The 26564-nt window shown below is 33.0% G+C and overlaps 1 protein-coding gene across 1 annotated transcript in view; it reads right to left on the reverse strand.

Moving 5' to 3' along the window:
* The window catches only part of LCA5L (lebercilin LCA5 like), a 71436-nt gene that overhangs the window by 8697 nt on the left and 36175 nt on the right, over nucleotides 1–26564 (reverse strand). The window contains exons 4-9 of the mRNA XM_044670304.1: nucleotides 25603–26114; nucleotides 16626–16763; nucleotides 15525–15609; nucleotides 11838–11950; nucleotides 11528–11645; nucleotides 7955–8020 (exon numbers count right to left, since the gene is read on the reverse strand). Coding sequence (XP_044526239.1) covers nucleotides 7955–8020; nucleotides 11528–11645; nucleotides 11838–11950; nucleotides 15525–15609; nucleotides 16626–16763; nucleotides 25603–26114 — 1032 coding nt within the window. The remainder of the gene's footprint in view (nucleotides 1–7954; nucleotides 8021–11527; nucleotides 11646–11837; nucleotides 11951–15524; nucleotides 15610–16625; nucleotides 16764–25602; nucleotides 26115–26564) is intronic.

Here is a 26564-nt window from a genome sequence, read left to right on the forward strand (position 1 = left end):
ATAAGATGAAGTTGGTTTTATGAGAGAACAAATAAAATAAATAGAACATTAGTTAATTTGATTAAAAAAAGGAAAGAAGAAAATCAAATTACCAGTATCAAAAAGCAAAAAGGATAAATTTACCACCAATGAAGAAGAAATTAAAACAATCAGCAGGTGCTAATTTGTCCAATTTTGTGATATACAATAAATTTGACATTCTAGGTGAAATGGATGAATATTTACAAAAATATAAATTGCCTAGATTAGCAAAAGAGGAAATATAATACTTAAATAATCCCATTTCAGAAAAAGAAATTGACATATCATCAATGAAATCCATAAGAAAAAATCCCCAGGGCCATGTGGATACACAAGTACATTTTATGAAACATTTAAAGAACAATTAATCCCAATACTATATAAACTATTTGGCAAAACAGGCCATGAAGGAATCCTACCAAATTCTTTTTATGACACAAATATGTCTACGACACAAAAATTGGTCTTCCTGCCTTAGGACACAAAGCCATATTTGTGTCCTAAGGCAGGAAGACCAAAAACAGAATGAAAATTATGGACTAATTTTGTTAATGAATATTGATGCAAAAAAATTTAAATAAAATACTAGCAAAGAGACTACAGCAATATATCACAAGATCATTCACTACAACCAAGATTTGTACCAGGAATATAAGGCTGATTTAATATGAAAACTCTCAGCATAACTGACTATCTCAATAAGCAAACTAACAGAAAACACATGATAATCTCAATAGATGCAGCAAAGGCCTTTGACAAAATACAACACCCATTTCTATAGAAAACTCTTTAAAGCACAGAAATGGACCTTTCCTTAAAATAATTAGTTGTATCTATCTAAAACCAAGAGCAAGTATCATCCTCAATGGGGATAATTTAGAAGCCTTCCCAATATGATCAGGAGTGAAGCAAGGATACTCATTATCACCACTATTATTTAATACTAGAAATGTTAGCTTTGGCAATAAGAGAAGAAAAAGAAATTGAAAAGTTAAAGCAAAGAGGAAACTAAATTATCATTCTTTGTGCATGATATAACATCAATAACTTTAGCAAAGTTGCAGGATACAAAATAAACCCACATAAATCATCAGTATTTCTATATATTTCCAACAAAAATCAGTAGCAAGAACTAGAAAGAGAAACTCCATTTAAAATCACTCTAGACAATAATATTTGGGCATCTAGACAAACACAGGAATCATATGAACATAATTACAAAACACTCTCTATACAAATAAAACTAGATCTAAATAATTAGAAAACATTAATTGCTCATGGGTAGGATGAGCTAATATAATAAAAATGACAATACTACCTAAATTAATTTACTTATTCAGTGCCATATCTATCAAACTATCAAAAACTAATGAAAAAAAAAAGTGAAGGCCGCAGTACCAGATCTCATAGTGTATTAAAAAGCAATAATCATCAAGACAATCTGCTAAGAAATAGAAAGGGTAAATCAATATAACGGTTAAATGTGGGCTAGAGTGTCATGAGAGGGGTCTCTTAAATAAGAGACGAGAGTGGAAGATAAGGAAAGATTAAAAAGACATTTATATAACGGCAGACTTTACAGTCCTAGTTTATTCCATCATGCTTCTCCTCCATCAGGCTTCTCTCTCTCAGGCTTCTCCTTCTTTAGCAGAACCAGAAGCAAAGCATATATACCTTACTCAGCTGGGAGAACTGAGCTAGCTCTTGTGGGAATCAGACAGTCAACAAAGATAATTTTGACTACAAACTGTTTTCCTACTTGCTGGACATCTGGAGCAAGGGAGAGGAAAATTCCCTGCCTCAGTATCTCTTTCCTAAGGTTACTTCTTTCTTCGGGCTGTGCCCTTTTTCTGGCCTTTCTTGAGAATCCCAGGAGGAGAAGGGTGGAAGCATTTGGGGAGGATTTAATCTCTTGGCTCCCTACAAATCAATGGAATAGATTAGGGATAAATAACCTTAGCAATCTTGTGTTTAATAAACTCAAAAGATCCCAGCTTTTGGGATAAGAATTCACCATTTGAAAAAAACTGCTGGAAAAACTGGATAACAATTGGAAAAAAACTAGATATAGATCAATATCTCACACCTTATGCTAAGATAAGGTCAAAATGGGTATATGATTTAGGACATAAAAGGGGAAGCTAAATTAGAGGAACAGAATAATTTGCCTGTCAGATCTATGGAAAAGGGAAGAATTTATGACTGAGCAAGGTAGAAAACATTACCAGATGTAAAATGAATAATTTTGAGTATATTCAAAAGATTTTGTACAAACAAAACCAATGTAATCAAGATTAGAATGGAAACAACAAAGTGGGGAAATTTTTTTATAACAAATTTCTCTGAAAAAGGTCTCCTTTCTTAATTATGAGAACAACTAAGCCAAATTTATAAGAATACAAAAGCAATTCCCCAATTGATAAATGATCAGAGCTATCAATGATCATATAAAAATGTTCCAAATCACTCTTGTTTAGAGAAATGCAAATTAAAATAACTTTGAGGTACCACCTATCAGATTGCCAATATGACAGTAAAGTGATAAATGTTTTGGTTTAATATGATTATTCTCTTAGAAAAATGAACAGTATGGAAATAAATTTTGCATGATAATACCTGCATAACCTGGATTGAATTGCTTGCCAGCTCTGGGAAGGGGGAGAGAATAGAGGGAGGGAGACCATTTGGATCACATAACTTTGGAAAACTCATGAGAAAAATTATTACATGTAATTGATAAATAAAATATAAAAAAGTAGGATATGGATAGGTTATAAAAGATTTAAAGTCAAAGAGAAGATTTTATATTTAATCCTAGAGGTAACAGTGAGCTCCTGGAGTTTATTGAAGAGGGGAGTAATAAAATCACATCTGAGCTTTAGAAAGATCACTTTGACAGATAAATGGAGAATAGCCTCAGAGGAGAGAAGTGGATTGTATATGAGAGATATTGTGAAGGTAGACTGGCAGGACTTGACAATGTGGGGCAATGAGAGAAAGTGAGTTATTGAGAATGATACCTAGATAGTATGTCTAGGAGGATGATAATACCTTCAACAGTAATAAGAAATTTAGGAAGAAGGGAAAGATTAGAGAAAAAAGAACAAACTCAGTTTAGGTGTTTAAGATGTCTAAAATACATTTGGTTTGATATGTCTACTTGGTAGTTGGAAATATGAGACTGGAGGTCAGGAGAGAGGTTAAGGTTGGATAAATAGAAAAGACTGTTGATTCTAGAGTCAAAAGATCTAGGTTCAAATTTGGCATTCTGATAGTTATTACTTGTGTGACTTTAAGAAAGTCATTTAGCTTCCTGGTCCTCAGTTTCTTCATCTGTAAAATGTGGGTTGGAGTAGAAGACTTTGCAGGGACCTTTTAATTGTAGATATATGACCCTATATCTAATTTCTGATAAATTAAAAATCCTAAAGCGTATGGTGAAGAGATTCATTTTATAAGAATTTTATAAAATTGGATAGGAATGTGGTAAAAATTTGATTTAGTCTCAACTCATACCATCTCAACTTCCAAATTTTTCTTCATTAAAAAAGAAGACAATGTCATAATAAAATTTAGAAGTACTTTTATAAAGTACTTAAAATCATGACCCAACAGTTGTCTTATCCTGAAACTTCCTTCAGCAGTTGGAGCTTCCTTGCCTTGGAACCTTCAATTTTCTTTGTGCCCTTCTCACCCTGAAATACTGCACCATCAGGAAAGCATCTTTTTCCTTTGTTAAGTTCCTCCTGAGGCCTCTATTTTGTGGAGGAGCCCAGGTCAGCCACCCTTCACTCCTCTTTGAATCTGCTCTTGACTTTCTAGACTTCAAAACCATGCTCCTCTGCCTTACTACTCTCCATCCCTCCCAACCCCCCTTTTATTGTTTCTTTATTAAAATATAAGCTCCTTCAGGGCAGGGGCAATGGTGGGTTTTTTTTATTTTTTGTTTTATTCTCAGCATTTAGCACAGTGACAGATAGTACTTAATATACTTGTTTTCTTCCTATAGCACTGTGAAAAGGTGGAAAATTCTTAGCCATTTGAAATATAGATTTATGGAAGACATTAGCTATATACCATATTACATAAAAACAAAGACTTCACAATTAAAAGCCTTGAAAAAGAAATCAGTTGGAAAAAGTTTTCATTTTATGCCCATTAACTCATATCACCCATGCTCTATCCTGGGATCTTTTTTTCCCACTTTCTCTCTATAAGCTCTCTTTTGGTGATCTTATCAATTCTCATGGGATTCCTATATCTATTTATCCAGCCCTTTTTATCCATCTCCTGATTTTCAGTACCACATAAAAAACTGCCTGTTGGACATCTCAAAATGTTTTATCTCATCAATATCTTTAACCAAAAATGTAATTTGTTATCTTTCTCTCCAAACCATAGCATCTTTTTAAATTCCCTATTACTATTGAGGTCACTTCAATCCTTCTAGTTACCCACTTTTGTGTAAGCTTAGTGTCATCTTCATTTCTTCTCTCCTGCTCACCACACATTCAAATAAATTGTCATATCATCTACAAAAGGCAAGAGTATTATTTCCTATTTACCTATGTTTATTCTTTTTATTTTCTTTTTCCTGTTATTGTTAAAAATAACATGTTTAGGGCAGCTGGGTAGCTCAGTGGATTGAGAGCCAGGCCTAGAGACAGGAGGTCCTAGGTTCAAATCCAGCCTCAGACACTTCCCAGCTGTGTGACCCTGGGCAAGTCACTTGACCCCCATTGCCTACCCTTACCAATCTTCCACCTATAAGTCAATACACAAAAGTTAAGGGTTTAAAACTAAAAAAAAAAAAAAAAAAAAAAAAAAAAAAGAAAACAAAAAATAACATGTTTAGATGGCAGCTGGGTAGCTCAGTGGGTTGAGAGTCAGGCCTAGAGACAGGAGGTCCTAGGTACAAATCCGGCCTCAGACACTTCCCTGGGCAAGTCACTTGACCACCCTTACCACTCTTCCACCTATGAGCCAATACACAGAAGTTAAAGGTTAAAAAAAAATAACATGTTTAGGATGTGGATAAATAATAGTGGTGGTCCCGAGTATCCTTTCTTTAGTCCTGATCTTATTAGAAATGCCTCTAACATTTTCCCATCACATATGATGTTGGATCTTATTTTAGATATATATATCATTTCTTTATTTATGTTGTCTTATCTCTATCTTGTATGTATAGATGCTATGCTGGTACTTTTGATTTATTATCTATGGTGACTTTAAACACAATGTCGTTTCCCTGCTTATCTCTTTTTGCCTAGTTTATTTTTACCATAGCCTTGTTCAAAATTGTTAGAAAGGATTACTAACCCTGCTTTTCTGAATTCACCTAACTTGATATATGCTGCTTTAGCACCTCATTTTAATTATGTAAATCTTTATGCTTCAAGTGTATTATTTCTAAAAACAAATTGCTTTTTAATCTTAATGTTTCAAACGTATTGTTTTCAAAAAAATTATGTTCTCAAATCCATTTGGCTATTCTATTCTACTTTATGGTTTGATTCATCCTATTTATGTGCAGGGTTATGATTGTTAATTGTGTATTTCCCTCCATCCTGTCCTCTTGACATTTCAGTCTCTTTTCTTTTGTCCCTATCTTTATAAAGAAACAACAGGTAGTGAAGGGGAAGTTTGTCTAAAACTTTGTTCTATTAATCGAAGCAACCTGTTTCCACTATTGACTGTCTTCTTTTTCTCCTTCCTCAGACAAAAGTAGTTATTCTTTTAATTCCCACTTCCCACACTCTTCTTCAGAAGTGTGTATTTTATTTATGAATACCCCTTGACTTGTTCTGACTTACAAATTTGATACCAGGACATGACACACATATTTATAAGTGTAAGATCTATAGATAGTCAAAAGATATAAAAAGGTAGATCTTAAAAGGAACATAAGTGATAACCATCTTAAAATGTTCAAATTTTCTAACAAACAGAAATATGAACTACAACAACTAAAGATAGTTAAAAATTATATAGTTAAATGCAGACAGGACTACTGGAGAAAGAGACTCATTTTTATGCTGTTGGTAAAGCTGTAAATTAATATGATTTTGAAAAGCAATATAGCTTTAGTATTTTAATGATCTGTGATTTTACTGGTGTAGGTGTTCCTTCCACAAAGGACAGTGTAACTCATCTTATACAAGGTCTTTGAGTGTCGTACCTGAAAAATTCACCACCAGTCTGATGATACACCTCTCTAAAGTTGAGTAGGTTGGTCCTTAGACAAAAAACATAGCCTGTGCTTCAGCCCATTCTTAAAGCTTTTCCAGCTCAGTAGATCTCTTAGAGAGAGTATTCTGTTGACATTGACACTGAGAATCCAGGGTTACTGTTTTATAATGAGTCATTTTATATGTAACATTGTACATTAGCTCCCAGACTATCCATACTTTTTGACCAAGTTATCTCACTTATAGTACAATAGCCAAAAGAAACTACTAGTATGACAAGAAATTGCTATCTCTAAAAAATATGTCTGTAGCATCATTAATCACAATACATGGAAACAAGGTATCTAATGAATAGGGGATGACTATAATTTGTGATATATGAAGGCAATGGAATATTATCCTATCATCAAAATTACAGATATTAAAACTATAAGAAATAAGGGAAGAATTATATGAATTGATATAGAAAGAAGAAAGAAGACTCAAAGTAACAGTATACATGTGGACCATAACTATGTATAATAATAATAATAATAATAATAATAATAATAATAATAATAATAATGACAGTAAGGAAATCTGGATAAATACAAAGGATAAAAGGAGACATGGAAACAGGCAGGATGCTTTATTACTATTCTTATTAAACTTAACATATATACATTTAAAATAGTTTGAAACAAATTATAAAATAATGGAAGTTTATGGTTTCACGTATAATATTAAATTTTTTGTGTATTTAAATGCTTATTTTTGTTGATGCTTTAAATCTGAAAAAATTTATCCCTTCTGTCTTAGAATTAATACTGTGTATTGGTTCCAAGGCAGAAGAATGTTAAGGGTTAAACAATGAGACTTACCTGGGGTCACATAGCTAGGAAGTATCGGAGACCATTTTCTCCTGTCTCTAGACCTGGTTCTCAATCCATTGAGCCACCTAGCTGCCCTCTATCTCATTTAATTTTAAAGAACCTTTCCCTCAAAATGTCTTAAACTAAACATTAAGATTCTTCCTGCTAAGTATGCAGCATATTACCGAGTCTTGTGTTTATTCCTTGTTCTTTCCCTGACCGAAGACAAAGTATAACTAAAATCTAAAATGCTTTCTTTAACATAAGAGGCTTAGAAAGGTTTTATAAATCCTTGCTGGACAAAAATATCAATAACCTACCAATTCCTAAAATAAGTTCAGTCTGTCTTGAAGAAAAAAATAAGTAATCCTTCTTTTAAATATAATTTTGATGAAATATAATTTATTTTTTCTATAAGTAAAACTCAGAATAATTGTCAGCTCTAAACATGAAATTTGTGTTTCAGTCTACTTTTGGTTCATTTATACTTTTATTTTACTAAATCCTTTCAAACATTATTTTTATTGATAATTTTTAATAATATAATTTTATTTTACTTCTTTAGATTGTGACATTAACATAAAAACTCCTTTTTTTTAGTATTTAAAAATAATCCAAATTCTAAATAAATGGCCCAAAACATAGTAATCATAAGTCTTGGATTTTTATCACTTCTTCATTATGACAGTTTCTATAAATTTCTAATTAATAACCATTTTAATTAATAATTAAGAATATAAAATTTAATTAATAATAAACCAATTAATAATGATTACCTCAAGGTTCTTTTTTCATTTACTTGCACCTGGCCTCTTGCCAAATCATAATGAAGACTACAGTAATTTTTAGTCTTGCTAATAATTTTATTTATTAACCAACTGTTTGTAATACCTTGTATATCCGGAATTTTCTGAGTTGTGCCAATTGCTTCCATCTTCCAGATGCATATTTCACCTTCTGTACAAATATAAGTAAAATTTTGAAGAAAACTAAATTAATATGTATTATCTAATCTATCAATCAATCAAAAAGCATTTGATTGAGTGCCTCCTTTTTGCCAGGCACTGTACTAGGGATATCAAGATAAAAAAATAGTCCATTCCCTCAAAATATTACATTTTACTGGAAGGAGATTTATATATATATATATATATATATATATATATATACATATATATATATGTAGACTTAATACATGGTAGTTTTGGGAAAGTAGTATTTAGTATCCATGATAATCAAAATAGGATTCATGTAGACAGGAATGTTTGAATTGAGTTTTGAAGGAAACAAAGGATTCTAAAAGGTAGAGATGAGGAGGGATAGCATTCAGGGAAACAACCATTGAAAATACAAGGAGAGCTGGAATGTAGTAGGAGGAATGGCAAGTATGTCAGAATGGCTGAACTGTAGAGTTCCTGGAAGGGAGCCATGTGGAAGAAGACTGGAAAAACATGAAGAGAATCAGATTGTGAAGAGCTTTAAGTGCTAAACAGAGTTGTTTATCTTGAACCAACCTAGAGGTTACAGGGGCCAAGGGTCTTTATGGAGATTGGAGGCTGGAGGAACCTGATTAGATTTGTATTTTAGGAACATCTTTTTGGAAACTATGTGGAAGATGGGTTGGAGGGGTAAGAGGTACAGTGAGACCAAGCAGAAGGGTAATATTTCATACCAAGGTGATGAGAACCTGAACTATGGTGTAGTTATGTGAGCAGAGAACAGAGATATGCATATATGTGAAAAAAAGTTACAGAGAAAGGAATAAGATCTGGAATGTGGCTGGATATGTGGTATGTGAAGAGTGAAAAGTTAAAGATGACACCAAAGTTGTGACCCTGGGTGACTAGAATGACTATTCTTAGGGAAATTCAGGAGAAGGGTGGGTTTTGTGATTTTGGGGGGAAAGATAATGATTCTATTTTATACATGCCAAGTTTGAAGTGCTTGTAGGACATCCGATTTTAAATACTTAATAAGTAGTTTATAATGCAGAACAGGAACAAAAGAAAGTGACTGGGGTTGTATATATTTATTTACTGTATTAATTTAAACAAAAATAGAGTAAAACCTTTAATAGCAGTGGAGAAATGACTTTTTTCTTCAATGTAAGTAAAATAATCTCAAAACAATTCTCTAAAATTGAATATATAGCTATAAAAGATCTTACTTTGGAGGTATTAACATGAAAATACTTAGCCATGCAAAAAAAAAAAAAGGAAACATAGTAACAATAGTAAGATAGTAGAAGTCAATGGAAGCTTAAAACAATAGTAAGGTTAAAAAGATTATCTTTTAGGGGGCAGCTGGGTAGCTCAGTGGAGTGAGAGTCAGGCCTAGAGACAGGAGGTCCTAGGTTCAAACCCGGCCTCAGACACTTCCCAGCTGTGTGACCCTGGGCAAGTCACTTGACCTCTATTACCCATCCTTACCACTCTTCCACCTATGAGACAATACACCGAAAAGTACAAGGGTTTAAAAAAAAAAAAGATTATCTTTTAAATCAGTATTTCTGGTGTTGTTAGGGTGAAGTTTGGATATATACAATAATCCACTTCTCTATGAGATTTTATTTCTGTCTATAATTCTGAGCCTGTTGTTTCTTAAAGTAGTCCACAAAATGAGGACACAAATAGAATTATTTTTACTATTCCTTGAACAAGTACAGAAGCTTGAACATAGTCTCTGGGGGAAAAAAGTCTCCCAAATATGGTATAAGAAAACCTTCACTGAAAAGTAACACAGAAAACAATTGGTTCATCCTGTAAATGGCAAGGACAAACTTTGTCTTAAAGCCCTCTAGTGAGGGCTCTCTCTCAGAGAGAATTTCTCACACAAATCTATTCCACATTAGAAGAACTTTAATTGTTAAGAAGTTTCTCCTTAGATGTGGTCAAAATCTATCTCTTTGTAACTTCCAGCTTTTGCACCTTTTTCTGGCCTCTGGAGCTAAGCAGAACAAGCCCACTTCCTCTTTTACATATCCCTTGAAGATAGCTACTATGAAGAGGGAATATGTGGAAGAAAAAAGATAAATATTCTTTCTTTACCTTGTTTTTCTTAAAAGTTTTGTTAAGTAAAATACAATTATATTCTAAAATATAAGGAAGTCATGTGTAATTAATAGCTTTAAAAATCATTATTAGTTTTAATAAAATACATAAATTTGTTATTTTATTCCATAAAATATTCATTACTAATCTTTATTCTCATTAACATTTCTTTTTATAAGATAAAGTTAGTATGTACTAATATGGTACCTAGGTGGTGCTGTGAAGAAAGTTAGGAGTAAAGAAGTTGTTTTATTTTTAGTTATCTCTAGCTACTCTTGACCTTTTTGAGGTTTTCTTGGCAAAATTCCTGTAGTGGCTTGCTATTTCCTTCTCCAGTTTATTTTAAAGGTGAGGAAACCAAGGCAAAAAACGCCAAAAAACAAAACTAAGGAAAACAGGATTAAGTGATTTGCCCAGGCGTCACACAGCTAGCAAGTGTCTGAGGCTAGATTTGAACTCAGTCTTCCTGCACTCTAATCATTGTGCCTTCTAGCTATCTAGGAGAGAGGAAGACCCGAGTTCAAATCTACCTTTAGAAACTACTTATTAGCTGAAAAATCCTGGCTAAGTCATCTAACCTCTGTCTGCCTCAGGATCCTAATCTCTAAAATGGGGAAAATAATAGCACATACTTCCCAAGGTTGTTGTAGGACTTGAGATATTTTGAGATATTTATAATGGTTCCTGGCACATTGTAGGTGATTAATAAATACCTTTTCCTTCCCCTTCCTACCTTGTTTGGTTCAGTTTTTTCTCTTATATTATTTCACTAAGGTCCTTACATATTTCTTTATGTTCTTCATACTTTTAAATTAATCTTAGTTGCATTAATATGCCACAGCTTGTTTAACCATCCACCCATTGTTGGACACATATCATTTGCATTTCTTCTTTTACAAAAAAATTCTTTTTTATAAACCTTTGTTTTATAAACTTTTTCCTCTTTCTCATGGTGTATTTCCAGAGATTATTTGAGGAAAAGAGTATTGCTATTTTTGTAACTTTAAGAAAAAGTTATCAAATATTTTACTATGTCCTACAGTGGAAAGAATATTTTCCAAAATGGTCACATGATTTTTCAATTCCATTCATACTATTTCTCCAGAATACCATCCATAAGTTTCATTACTTTTAATCATTTTTGCCAATATAATTGCTTTTCTTTTCTGAAAGATGTATCTTAGAATTTATTTAATTTGTGTCTTTTAAAAAGTTATTAGTGAGCCTGATCATTTTTTCAAATAATTAAGTTTGCATTTATTCATTTACTAATTGACTTAGAAATCTATTTTTAGAAAGATTTCATTTGTAAAATTCCCCAATGAATACTAAAGACTGTGGGATCAGTTTCTATAAGTAGGAGAAGCATTTATTTCTCTAATTTGTATAAGAACAAAAGAAACTTTAAACATACCTTTATATATTTTTTCAGAATCTTCTTGGTTTGGTAATTTATTGATATCATAGATTACTTCACTATTGATAAAAATTGGTTTTTCTTTTTCAACATCAATTACTGTAGTTTTTTCATCCTATAATTCACAGTAGATTTAGAATAATTGTAAAAAATTGAATTTCTCTACACATAATTAAAATTTTTTTCACACTATAAGTAAAAATGATTTCCTTTATATAAAAAGTTAAACCTAACATTAGAATCCAAAACCAGGATGGGGGGATGAACAAAACAAATTAGAACACTTGAGATTTCAAATTTGTTGTACCTTAGCTGTCAGAGATATGTCTTCTGTATTTTGCTTCAACTGATGCACAGTAACTATATGTGGAAATAGATGGGTTTTCTTGTCTGCTTGTGTAGATTTCGTTGCTAAATAAACTACAAGGAAGATGAAAAATGGAGAAATATTGTAATCTATTGGTTTGAGAAACAATGACAATTTTAACCACAAATTAAAACTAAAACATATTGTAACCCAGGTTTCTAGCCAACACTAGATTTTCTTAAGAGATTCTCAACTGGTGAAGAGAATGCCAAAATGATAGCACCTGATTTGGATAAAGGGAAGAATTAGTGTGAAAACTTTGGAAAGGCCTTTTTTTCCTTTCAGGAAACTTACAGTTCTAGACTATTTTGGGGGAGAGATATGTGGAGTGAAAGACTTAAGAAGTGTCAGACATTCAGTGAAGCTGACATCTCAACAACAGTCTCTTCTCTTTGTCTCTTCTCTTTGTCAAGCTGAGAACTCATTTTACTCTCATATAAAAAGTTCATTTACTTTTGTACATTTTTTCTTTTCCTTTTTTTTTTTTTCTAAAACCCTTACTTTCTGCCTATATGTTGTTTCTAAGACACAAGAGCGGTAAGGGCTAGGCAATGGGGGTTAAGTGAATTGCCCAGGGTTATAGCTAGGAAGTATCTGAGGTCAAATTTGAACCCAGGACCTTCTGTTTATAGGCCTGGCTGTCAATCTACTGAGTCACCAAGATACCCCAACTTTTGTAATTTTCTAGTATATTTTAATTTTAATAATTTATCTGATTTCTGTCTGCTACCTGCTTAGATAAACTCGATTCCCAGTTTGCATAATTGAACAGACAGGGTTCAAGAAGGTTGGACAAATTTAGAGCATCGTGCCCCCCTTTAAGGGAGAGAGGCCAGGAAAGTGGATCCCATCATCATTAAATATAAGGATACTGGCTATTGGCCAAATGTTAAAAAATACTCATTGTCTAAAGACCAAATCCAGGGAATAAAGTTAGTAATCCAGAAGGTGGAAAAATAGGATGAATAAAAAAAATTCTCTGTTGCTAGTGAAGGAAGAATGAAAATCTGATAAGGATGGCCAACCTATTAACAGGATTAACAACAATCTATGTACAAGATTTTGTCATTTCCTTTTTGATTTTACATATTTTGAGGATCTGGCCTTTAAGGTACCTTCTGAGATTCCTTTAAAATGGCTAATATGGGATATGTTTCAGGAACTTGAAGTGTTAATTTTGTGTGTGTCTGTGTGTGTGTTGTGTGTGTCTGTGTGTGTGTTGTGTGTGTGTGTGTATGTGTATGTGTAAAATATCAAGTAAATTTAAGCACTGTCTTTGTTTTGTCTTTTGATATCTCCAAACCTACTTTCCTATGACCTTATCAGCCAAAGGAAAAAAGTATAAAAAGTGGAATTTTTCTACAGAACTTTCAAAGTCCTCAGAAAGAAAAAAAGGAGATAGGAATAAAGAGATGGAAATTGAGGTTTAGGTGACTGGGAAGGGGCGTTTAGAAGCTGAAGCAGTGGCTGAGGTACAGAAATAAGGATAACGTTTGTGGTGAAGACAGGACTCTGTGAATTAGAAGTGAGATAATTTGAGGGCAAGGCTGAAAGCTACAGAGTAGGCAGTGGGAACTTCAGGGGTAAATTAGAGCAAGATAAAGACCTGAGTGAGGTGAAATTTAGGCCTATCTCAAAAAAAAAAGATATATTAATGCATTCCCCATGCCAAGCACTGAGGGTACCTTAGAGGGTAAGGGCTAACTATGGGAGAACCATGACTTTTTGACAGTCATTGCTTTTTTTTCAAGATAGTTTATTAAAAAATTAACATCTAACATCAATATTACCATTTAGACTTGTCTGGGAGTGTAAGATATACTATGTACATTTAACTTGATTAACTAAATTTCCTTTCACACTGTAATCCCACCATCTTTACTTAGTTGAGGGAAGATGATGGGATAACCACAGTATAATCTGTTTATTATAGTTCTCCCTTCCCCTAGAATTTATAACAGAGCTGTTATCAGAAATGCCCAGAATTTCCCAAATTCCCTTTTTTCCCTTTTGTTTGTTTACTTTGAAGAACTAGAAAAGAAATAGCCAGGAAGAAGAATTCCTAGTATCCATGTTGACTGGAAATTCTATGTGCTTGCCAAGATATGCCAGCAAAGAGGAACACAGGGCAAGAGGTAGTTTTAGGCCCTGGGGCTGAGGAGCTGTTAATTGCAATGAAGGTACTAGTGAAAACAAGAGGAGTCAGCAGGTCAAGATCAGAGAAATACTTAAGCCCAGTCCCTATAGACAAGTTCATCCCATTCTTAGTCACTGGAGTAGGGAAGTTGATCTCTGTTCACCTATCCAGCTATTTCACTTCTCATTTAGTTTCTGAATCAGGCAGAGGTGGGAGGTCTTTTATACAGTAAAGCAATTGGCATTTGGAAGCTTTATTTATTAATATTTTACTCTGTGCTATTTGAGATTGTTATTTAAAAAATTCCTACAACTAACATGATTATGAATATTTAGAGTGGGCCTGATAAAGAAGCCAAAACCTAACAAAGAGAGTTTTTCCTAGGGCAGGCTGTTTTGGTGAGCCAATGAGGGAGAGAGAGTGCTTTTGTTATTAATAATAATCATAATCTTCTAGAGTACATACATTCAAATAATACTTTTGGACATTTTGCTTTTGATCCCAGAGAGACAGAGAGACAAGTTAAATGAGATGGAAAGAATCCTAGTATAGGATTTGGTACCACTTTTGTCTCAGAGCACCTTGACACTTAAGGGAAAAGGCTGCTTTCTGTTTTCCTGGTCATTGAGCTCCCTTGGCTGGAATGTATTCATATCCTACAGGGCCTTTATTTTATAGACCAGTAATGGCAAACCCCTGGCATGGGTGCCAAAGATGGCACGCAGAGCATTTTCTGTGGGCACGTGCCACACTCCCTCAACTCCCAGAGTTCATTATTAGAAAGGCAGAGGGATTCAGGTGAAGCTGCTCACCTCTCCCTCTCCACCACATCTGAGGACATTTTTTCACATCTCCCACCCTTCTGCCCAGCAGTACAATGGGAGAGCTTTCTCCCTCCCATGTGTAGAGTAGGGTAAGGGGTGGGGCAGAGAGAGCCCAGCACTGGGTATGGGGAAGGGGCATGGCACAAGGTGGGTGGGGGCATAGCACTGTTTGGGGAATGGGATGGGGTCAGGATCCATTCTATCTTTAAAAGGTTTGCCATCATCATTATAGACCTTACTTGAAGACAGCTAACATATCAGTAAGAACTTAGTTTCTTCTGACTTTTTAAATTGCTAGGAGATTGCAAAGAATTTGTTCCTAGCCACAAACTGAAAATTAGAATTTTAAAAGAACGTGGTTTCTAAAAAAATTATCTCTTAAAGATTCAATAGTTTTCCCATGTTTTCCTAAAATAATACTTATCTTAATCAGTAAATGATGTTCCTTTTCTCCTCCAAAATAAGGACTTGAATGAGAATTTAGGCTAATGACTACTGTGTAACTATAACTGACAGCCAAAAGAAGATTTTGATGATACCTAGCCTGGAGACTGGGAACAAGTTGGAACACTTTTGGATTTTTTTGTATATGAAAATTTTCAATTTAATGAAAACTATAATTGATTTTATTTTCAAAATAAAAAAGGAAACTCAATTCAGATTTACCTTTTGTTTGGTCATCTTTGTCATATAAATTTTTAAGGAACCGGTTCGTATATATATTTTTTATATCAAGTTCTCGATCTTTTTCCTAAGAAAAAAAGCAGTATTATACTTTCTTCAATAATAGCTAACATTTCTTTAACTCTTACTATGTGCCAGACTGTTTTTAAGTGCTTTACCATTTTTATATTATTTGATCTTTGCAACAACTTTGGGAGCTAGGTGATCTTATTATTCTTATATTATAGAAGAAGAAGCCAGAGTAAACAATTTAAATGATTTGTCCAAAGCTAGTAAATATCTGATGCCAGATTTAAACTCAGGACTCCATCCACTGCACCATTAAGGACTTCCTTTTATCATCCACAGTTGAGTGAATATAATGCTCCTGAATGTAAGTATTAAAAATACTGGTTTGAAAAATACAGATCTTCTAGAGGAACAAGTAAATCTCCTCTTCTCTAAATTAGTGCCAAAGCAAAATTAGTTTATTAGTACAATATAGTTTATTTTTGGAATTCTAAGCCAAATGTAGTGGTACAGACCAGCAGTCACTGCTTCTGGAGAGGTTGAGGTTGGTGGATCACTTGGGTTTTGAGATATAGTAGGGTTAATGCTGAACAGGCATCCATACCAAGCCTTGACAAGAAATTAGTGAGCTCAGGAAAATTGAATCATCAGGCTTCCTAAGGAGGGCAAATTGGCCCAAGAGCAGATTAAAGCTTCCATGCCATTCAGTGCTGTGATTGGACCCATGAGTGGCAGATGTATTTCTTGCCTGGGTGAGATTTGGAGCTCCAATCTCAAAAATAAAACAAATTTTATTAAAAATTCCACTTCAATGTCAGAGGCCAATATACTTTACTCACCACAGAACCTTTTAGACCTTCACTCATTTCTGTTGGCTTTTTGTTTAATAAATGATAATGCTTAATTTAGATCTTCTGCTTGTTGACATCTCTAGTACACAAACTTAAAAAATTTAAGAGGTATATTCAGTTTGATTAGCCAGATGGAGAGTTCATTTCAAATAACTAACATGGTTCAGTGAAAAGATCCCAATATTATAGTTGTATATAACAGACAACATTTTTAAAGGAATACCTTAAGTTTTTGTTGAAGACGTTTTATTTCCATCTGAAGGTTCTTTGTAGTAGTTCTAGCTGTTATAGTCTTTCTGTTTTCAGCAGCTAATTGACGACTAAAGGCATTACTATTCAATCTCAGTTGTCTTTCTAAGCTCTAAAGACAGAATATATTTTTATTTATTATTTTAATTGGTAGAGGGACCAATTATGAAAAATGTTAGTCTTCATACACATCTTTAAACATTTTAAAAAATAATTTAATGGGAAGTTTAAAATTTGCATATAGCACAAATTACCAAAGCAGTTAAAAGAATGAAGCTACTAACCACTGATTTCTAACATTATTAGTGAGTATAACTGACAAGATGCTGGATGGTCTGGAAGAATGAGCATTGAATTTGGAGACAGGTTATTTACAAATACAGATCTTATGACATCAAAATAGCTATATGTATGCTGGGGTGCCTGAATGCTGGATTTAGTTCAATACCTTTTACTAATTCTAATTTTACTCTAATTCTATTCTAATTTTACTCAAACTAATTTTACTCCTTTTATGTGTTCTGGAAAAGATAAGTTTTTATGCAAATTCATGTGGATATGTTTCTTTACTTAAACAAAATACTTAAATTTTATTTTTTGCTTAAAAATGAAAGTTTCAGAACATTATTTCATTTAAAGGAAGCAAATAAGGAGAAACTGGTGGCCAGACCTGCTAAAGTAGTGCTGATCTTTATGTCAATGGAAAAAAATAAAATTTATTTTATTAAAAAATATGTTATAGTGACTAGCTTTCTAAAAAGGTTATTATTAAGAATATATTAAAGACAGAGTTTCAGTCAACAAAGTGTCTATGTGACAATTAGGGCATATTTTTATATGACCATTGAACTAAAACCCAATCATTTCAGTTGTCTTTATGATTGACATGTTTGGGTGAAACAATTGTCTTGCATTCAATCATCCATATCCAGCATTAAGATAACTAAAACAAATGAATCAACCATCAAATGTTTCACTTGTCACCTATAAATGGCTCAAAGGAGTTACTGTGAGGAAAGCATTTTGTAAACTAGAAAGCAAAAATTTCCAAATTATGGAGAGGACAACCATCTCTCTCTAAAGAGAACAGATTGTGATACAGAACCTCTCAAAGGAGTTGTGAAGCATGGTTAAAATAATTGAATTTTTAAAAAGTACAATTTCATCCACTATTTTTTTTAAACCCTTGTACTTCGGTGTATTGTCTCCTAGGTGGAAGAGTGGTAAGGGTGGGCAATGGGGGTCAAGTGACTTGCCCAGGGTCACACAGCTGGGAAGTGGCTGAGGCCGAGTTTGAACCTAGGACCTCCTGTCTCTAGGCCTGACTCTCAATCCACTGAGCTACCCAGCTGCCCCTTCATCCACTATTTTTAATGAAAAAAAGTTCCAATCAAATCAACAAAAATGAGATTAACATGTTTTTTGATGATATACACAAACAAGGTTAAATCTGAATTGTTGCAGGCTTAATCTTTACACAAATCTTGACAAGTGTGTGATCTATCCCCACCACCCCAGGAGAGTGTAGACCCAATATAGCTGAATTGTGTTTTTGCTTATTGCATTTGAACATGAAGCATGCAGGCTTGAAATCAAGTAATTATTGCAGGAAAGTTATAAGTACCATAATATTTGTGATTTTTCTCAATATAATTTATTTTGAAGTACAATATACTAAACTGATTTTTTAAAAAATGCAACTAAAATAACTCGACAGCTTATGAATATTTAAAATTTTATTATTTATGGAATAGTAGCTAAAGAGTGGGCCTCAAAGCCAGAAAACCTGGATTAAATCTTCTCTCTGACATGTATTGGCTATGTGACCCTGGACAAGTCATTTAACCTTTCAGTGCTCTAAATGCTCTCTAAGACTACCATCTGCTCTGCTAAAATTTTTTTCATCCAGGAGTTCTTGATACCAGGGAAATCATAGGTCCCTATCCTCTAAACTTAAATGTCATTTTCTTTAAATTTTTGTCTTTTTAAACTGTGCAATGATATCCTTTCTCTTTTATTTATTCATTTATTTATTCACTAGTTTATTTATTTGTTTATTTTTAAATTTTTTATTTTGAATATTTCCCCATAGTTACATGTTTCATGTTCTTTCACTCTCCCCCAAACGCCACTAAACCCCCCTTAGCCAATGCACAATTCCACTGGGTTTTACATGTATCATTGAATGATATCCTTTCTTAATGGAGAAATACATAATTGATTTGAAGAGAAAAATCTATTGGGGAGCTGAAATTAGTACAAAAAAAAAGAAAAAAAAGGGAAAACACAACAAATAGAAACACAGAAACCAAAAGTTATAAAATCTAAATCTAGAGACTAGGATACCATTTTATTATTGTGACTCACAAGTGGTATTATTTGTGGAAAGAGTACTGTGTTTGCTTTATATGAATGCTTTAGCTGTAGATAGCATAAAACCTAAGAAATTGAATAACATCTTAAAAGTATAAAATCAGAAAACATTGGCAAGACAATAGAATTTTTCTAGAGAAAATTAAATGCTTTTAATAATTAAAACCAAACTTTTACAAAATCATATTTGTAACATGAAAAGGAATATTTGCATCATAAAGGGTTGCTTTTTGACAAGGAAATAGGCCTTCGAGAACTGAGTATGGAACAGATCCTCTATTTGCACACAGAAAAGAATGATTAATTTATTACTAGTTAAATAAGTTGGGACAGAAGTCTTATTAGGACATAAACAATTTTTGAAAGGCTGCTAATTAGCTGTTTACATTTCATCTCCAATGAGCCTGACAGTCCAATCAAATGCTATTTGGGATCTTCTTTCCAGGATCATCTCTCTCATGCCAACTTTTTCTTTGCCTCTAGTCTGGTTCCACTGATGCTACTACAATAGCTGCTTTCCCTGGTGTCAACCTGCACCTGCCACCAATGACACTAAAGATGGACTAAAGAAGAGGAAACCTAAAAAAGGAAGTAAAAACAGCCAGAGGCCACAGTATAGTCTTTCCTGGTTAAGTCTTAAGGTCCTAGATAACTTGTTAGTGAAATCACCATGCTCCTAGGATATTAAAAGACTGCGATCATATTTTATCATATGGGAAGTTTTAGCCAGAGGTCCACCAAGCTGAAAAACTATTTTTTTAAATCCTTAACTTCTGTGTATTGACGTATAGGTGGAAGAGTGGTAAGGGTAGGCAATGGTGGTCAAGTGACTTGCCCAGGGTCACACAGCTGGGAAGTGTCTGAGGCCGGATTTGAACCTAGGACTTCCTGTCTCTAGGCCTGGCTCTCAATCCACTGAGTTACCCAGCTGCCCCTGAAAAACTATTTTTTATCAGATGTGGAAATTATCCTTTTTTTGCTGTCACAGGATTGGGGATGACCAAGGGTCTATCATATTCAACAGCATCAAAAATTCCTTTTAATGCTGGGCTATCACTGCCTACCTGATGACAAGTACCAGCTAGGAAATTAATTAAATGCTCAAATAACAACTTGCTCTGTCTTTGGAATCCTGAGGTTTTTCCAGGGAAGCTGTGGCCACAAGCTCTTCAAGAGTCCAATACGTTCTGGGAACTTATTTAGGATAAGTTTCCCTTGGAGATGCAAAGTTTGGTTTATGCTTGGGTTAAGGCTGTCCCTAAATAATTCTGGAGACAGTATCAGAACTAAGCTGAAAGGATTGCCAGGACACTTTACCTGCCACTTAGAAGACCAGTAGGAACTGTGAGCTTCACAGGACTCCAGAGACTTTTCCATAATTTGGGATATGATAAATGTGCCAAAGGTGCCCCAGTTGTTTTGTTTTGCTGACAGTGGATATTTAAGAGGGAAGAGTGTAGTAGTGGCCATGGAGAACATTAAGGGCTAGCCTGTTTGTGTCTAGTTGGAGACAATGAAGCAGTTCCCTTTCCCACTGCTAAGAGGAGAAAGCTGCTGACTCTGGGGCCTTTTAAAAAAGTGAATGTTCTCTGGCAAAATAGGAACTTTGCTAGACCTGCAAATGAATTTAACCATTCTGGAAAGCATGAAATTTATTCACAAAAATCTAATAAACTGTGTGCTCTTTGATCCAACTATTCTTACTCTGTAAGACTAAATACAAAAAGAGATCAAAGAAAGAGAGAAAATGTTTATGTAAAAAAATATTTCTAGTAGCTCTTTTTGGGGTGGTAAACAAAAACAAAATATTAACTAAGGGGATGCCCATCAGTTGAGGAATGTTGTCTACATTTCTTGTAAATGAAGATAGATTTATGTGATTTATTATGTGTGTGAGAGAGATAGGCAGAGAGAAAGAATATTCACTTTAAGGTAGAGTCAAAAAAATTTGTCTCCTTCGTGTATGTGTGTGTGTATCAAAATCATCTTATGTGTGCCTGTGTCTTTAAGAAAAGCAAAAAGTGACAGGAGAGAGATTTAGTTCAAGAAGCTTTATCTGAAAAAGTTAGTAAAGAATCTTAAAATGGGTCTTTCCTTTCCTTTCCTTTTCTTTTTTTTCTTTTCTTTTCTCCCCCTCCCCCCCCCCACTGCCCCAACTTGACCACACCAGCTTTTCAGAATTGCCTGGCTAGCCCAAGAGGCTTGGATTGAAATTTGAAAAGGTTTGGGAACTCACTGAAGCTAAACCTTTTGTTTTAGGAATAGGTCATGAAAAGTTTAGTGGTGATGACTAAACAGTATCTGTAATAACTTCAGCTGAGAATTTGTTCTAATTTAGTTGTTTATTTTTGCAGTTTGAGAAAATTATAACTAGCAAGTATTTGATTTTGCCTCTTATTATTTCAATTTATGGAAAAGGAAATTGTCATTAAGTGTAAGTGTATATCTTATTTTTTTGCCTGGATTTTTGTACCTTTGTAAAATATAGAATAAAACTATAGTGAGATAGTTTACATTTCAGTGGGAAGGATTAATGAAAAGAGATTAATGCCCTCTCCCTACACTAGAACTAAATTGTAGCCTCTTGCTCTTCCATATGTACAGAAGGGAGAAATTTTGAAGTGTACAGCAAAATTAAGTGCCTGTCTTATTTATGTTTTGTGTTATGTTCTGGTAAAGGCTTCTGAAAACTGTTTTATGTCTTGCTTTAACTTGAGGTTGGATCAACCAAAGGGTTTTCCAAAATTTTCAAACAGACTGGAAAAGACAAATTAAAAATTAATTAGAGACTCAATTTGTTAGTAGTAAGAAAATTTCTTATTGAAAAAACTTTAATTATAATGTGGGGATTTTTTTTATAGCAGCCTTTTTATTTTTTATTTTTTTAAATTTAAATATTTTATTTTTTTAGAAAAATTTTCCATGGTTACATGATTCTTGTTTTTACTTTCCCCTTCACCACCACCCCCATATCCAATGCACAGTTCCACTGGTTTTAACATGTGTGATCAATCAAGACTTATTTACATATTATTGATAGTTGCATTGGTGTGGTCGTTTCGAGTCTACATCCTCAACCACGTCCGCATCAACCCATGTGTTCAAGCAGTTGTTTTTCTTCTGGGTTTAATGTGGGGATTTTTTGAATGAGTAATTCCAAAGTAAACAAAAAATTTTATATTATAAAATAAAATTTAAGTTATAAAACTTAGATTTGATTTGGTTAAAACATGTCCTGAATTAAAAGTTTCTCTTTATTAGGGAAATTATGTTGAAAAACAAAGAATAGCCATTTGAAATTTCTGTCCTTAGATAAACTGAAATTGTGGTAAGCCTTAAAGTGAGCAAGCATTGCAGAAATTAATGCTAAAATTCTAGCTATATTTAATTTGAATATTCTGTGTGCTATCATTTGATCCCAGTGGGAGTGTAGTAATTTTAATAATGTAATTGGGATAAGCCAATAAGGTGTTAGGTCATATTACCTCAGTTTATAAACTTATTAGTCTAATATAAATGTGATTATTCATGGTATTGGGAAGTATTGAGATGAATTGGGATATACTTAGCAGGTATGTGATCTCTAACCATTAAGCCACATTACATAAAATCTATAATTTGTTGCAGCTAAAGTCAGATAAGCATCTAGCAGTCATCAGGTCCACTAATGTCATTCATAAAGAATTTTTGCCTAGTTTATAATATTGTGTTAATTGAAAAATGTTGCATTAGGTCTCCTTTTGTTTCCATGAAGTCCCTCCTCTCCCACTCAGGAACTTAGGTGGATCCACCTTACCAACATCATATCAAAGATAAAATAGGATTTCCTTCCCCTTCCTGCTCCCCCCCCCCTTTCTTTTTGCAGTGCAGTTCTCTTTAACTACTTTGATAAATTGAGACTTAAATATTGATTAGTGATTATCAATCCAGATTTAATTTGGTACTGAAACTAAATCATATTGTAATCTCATTAACAGGGGGTGTGTTTTCCTGTTGGGTTATGATTTTATGGAATAAGAACTCAATGTAAAACACAATAATGATAAATATTATGATTTTCTTTAATAAAATATAATTACTTGATATGAGATAACTTTACATAGGATTTTAGGTGTGACAAAATATTGCAAGCAAGTTAATCTTTGATTAATAATTTCTGTTAGCAATAGTTAAACCTCATCTTCCCCAAAAGTTCATTTTTTTAGTTAATTCGTTTTATAAAAAAATAAGACTAAAGTCATTCTCTGCAGACTAGTTTAGAAGACAGCATAACTCACTGAATATTCAGTAGTTTACCTAAAACAAACTTGCTATCTTTTAGCAGTTTAATACATAAGATGCTAAACTTATTTCAACCATCAAATTAATCCATTTGAAAGTAAAATTATAAAATCAAATCACAACTCACTAAATAAATCCAGGAATCAATTGCATTTTGGAATTTAAAATAGAGAATATATCAACAGTTTTCTCAAAATTCTAGAAAAATAGTAGCCAATTAATGCAAACTTTAGACAATATATACATGCATATATAGTTCTAGATTATAATTCTACTTCAGAAAACTACATAATTCATAATTAAACAGTTTTAAAAGATAAGTAAATTCTTAATGACTCTCTCCTGTGTTAACAAATGTCCCTCTAAGGTGTAGTTAATGGAGAAAGGAATAAAAATATAATACTTTATTTTGAAAATATCAATATTATATAATATTTTTGATTTTGAAAAAATCAATATTATATGATAATCTTAATAAATTGTTTTACCATTTTGATAAAACTTTTCCAAATATTTTTTTAAAGTTTGGTTTATAGTCTAATAAAATTCAGATTAAAGAGAAACTGCATTTTTGGTAACAGTATACTTTTATAATAGTTTACCAAATTCCACCTTAATATAAATAATATTAAAATTTTAAAATATGAAACAAAACTTACTACTAAAATTTCAAATGATCTTATTCAGCATTCAGATAGTGCATTTTTCCCAAGCTTTTATGACTATGGCTACCCCATCTTTTCCAAGCATAAATTAATTTATGTAACCAGGCTGTTGCCCTTCTCCTTTATAAAAAAAAAAAAGAAACCCATTATTTAAGTGCCCTACTTTTGTAGTTCAGTGGAAATCCTAGTACTTTGGTCTATGTCTATCCCAAAGTTATAATTCACAGGGTGATGGCTCTGTTTTTCCTCTATTTTGATGTTCTTGCCCCAATAAAGACTTATGATTATATCTACATTGGTAGTTCTGTATTTTTTCCAGGCTGACAACAAACACACAAATACTTAATTTCTTCTATTCCCTGTGATGATATCACTTTTAGATAATCATTTTATTGACTTTCCTAGAAAGGAACTCAAAAGAAACTCAACAAGGAGCTCAAAAGATAATTGCTGAAATGACTATGAATTGCATCTAGGATCTTCCCAGCCACTGCAGCCTCTGGTTATTGCATCTTTCCCAGGCTTTTGTGAACTTAAGAGATCTGGCTATTGTCCTTCAGGTCTTTCCAAAAGATTATTTAATGTTGTTTTTTTCCTTTGAACCAGATTGGGAAATCAAAGTACCATGGTGCATGGAACTGTGGGAAAACAAGATTGCAATCTTTATCATAATATCAAATATCAAGAAGAGACAATAATTAATATCTTAGGCTTATTTGCATGAATTGATCATTCTGAAGCAGTAAGAGGGAACTTATTTTCCATCTAGGATCAATGACCAATTTTAGTCAATGACTACACAATTAAAAAAATAATTAAGAGGGATTTAAAAAAAAATAATTAAAGTGTATAACATCGTACTCATTCACTTTTTTAAGTGAATAGAATACATACAATTCTATCTAATAAATAAATCACACTAACATTTTCTGTTTAGCTGAATTGAGTAAAGGAGAAAGGAGAGAAAAAGGCAAAGGTAAAATCCTTACTATATGCGTCTAGACCACAAGATGCACCTTCTCACCACTGCCATTATGAACAAAAATACTGCTCAAACTTTCTCCACCTCCTCCCATAATGCCAGATAATAATTAATTAAATTATACAATTTGCTATTGTCATGCCTTCTAAAAACTGGAAAATGTTAAATTTTGTGTTTTTTAATAATTACATTTACCTACAAATTAATTGAACCCAAACACCTTAACTTTGTAAAAGTGACTAAGGTTTTTCCATTGGTCAAAATAGAAGACCAGAATACTGACTAGGTGATTTTCTTTCTTTAGTTTATCTTTTGTTCTGGCTCAAATTCTTTTGTAAAAGATCTCACAACAATGGTTAGGAGAGATGTATTTTAACCAAATGAGTGTCAGCCTTAAAAAAAATCCATTACCAAAGTAGTTATAATCTAACCATTAGTATTAGTATCCTCTTTTCTCTCTTTAATACCTATCCTGTCTTCATTATAGTTTTTTTTCCCCTCTCCTATGGATTTGTACTTTGGCTTTACTAAAATGTTAAGTACCACTACGATTAATCTATTAATATGTAAATGGAATTTTATACAAATTGATTAAAAATCATAGTTATTGTTTTATAAAAAAAATTTAAGTCATAATTTTAAAAGCAAACCTGTATTCTTTTGTCATTGGCCTCCATTTTTGTGGTTAGGGAAGACAATTTTTGAGTTAGTTCTTCTCTCTCTGCAAGATTTTTGTCTTCAGAAAGTTTCTGCAGTGTTAGCAAGGAATCTTTGGTTTTTAACAACTCACTGTCAGTTTCTCTAAGTTTCCTGGACACATTTCTTTCTTTCTCCTGAGATTTCCTAAGAAGTTGCCTTAGATTTTTTACTTCACTCTGATGTTTGGCCATAAGCTGGGGTAAATTATTTTGTGAATTTTCGTATTTTCCTATTGCTTTCAAATGTCTGAACTGAAGTCGTTTCAGCAGTTGGTTTTCTAAGACGGTTGCTTCTAGTTTACGATGGATATCAGCTAATTCATTTTTCAGTTCTTTAATCTTATGAAGCCTTGCTGACATTATTCGATGAGCCATAGCATCTCTTCTTTGGGTAATTATATTAATTTGAGAAGTTAAAGCTGCATTCCAGTTCTGAAGTTTTTCAGGTGAAATTTCCTTGAATCCTATGTAAACAAATTAGTCCATTACTAACAAAATATATAACACAATACAATATATATGTATGCCATTACATGGTTGTTATAGGAGGGTTATGTAGAAATTATGTATATTGACATAGATATGAAGCTAAAACTATATATTAATTAGTGATCATCCCAAGTCATGAAAAAATATACGGTATTTCCCAAATGACACAGTCAACACTTAACATTTGTGCATTTAACTTTTTTGGCTTCAAGCATTCCCATGTTGTGGCTATGTGTAATAGAGAAAAAACTGAGAAGCAGGGATGTCTGCAAGTTTGTAGATACCCTAGTAGTAGGGTATTTGGTTGTTGTCCTTACTCAGAGTACCCAAACGACATCTTTATTGTTCATATCTTTTGACAGAAGTGTAATTTGGATTTAAAAGAGGTAGAGTTGGACAAAGTTGATGACTTCACTCTATTACTG

The sequence above is a fragment of the Gracilinanus agilis genome, chromosome 3 (assembly GCF_016433145.1).
Source record: "Gracilinanus agilis isolate LMUSP501 chromosome 3, AgileGrace, whole genome shotgun sequence".
Lineage (NCBI taxonomy): Eukaryota > Metazoa > Chordata > Mammalia > Didelphimorphia > Didelphidae > Gracilinanus > Gracilinanus agilis.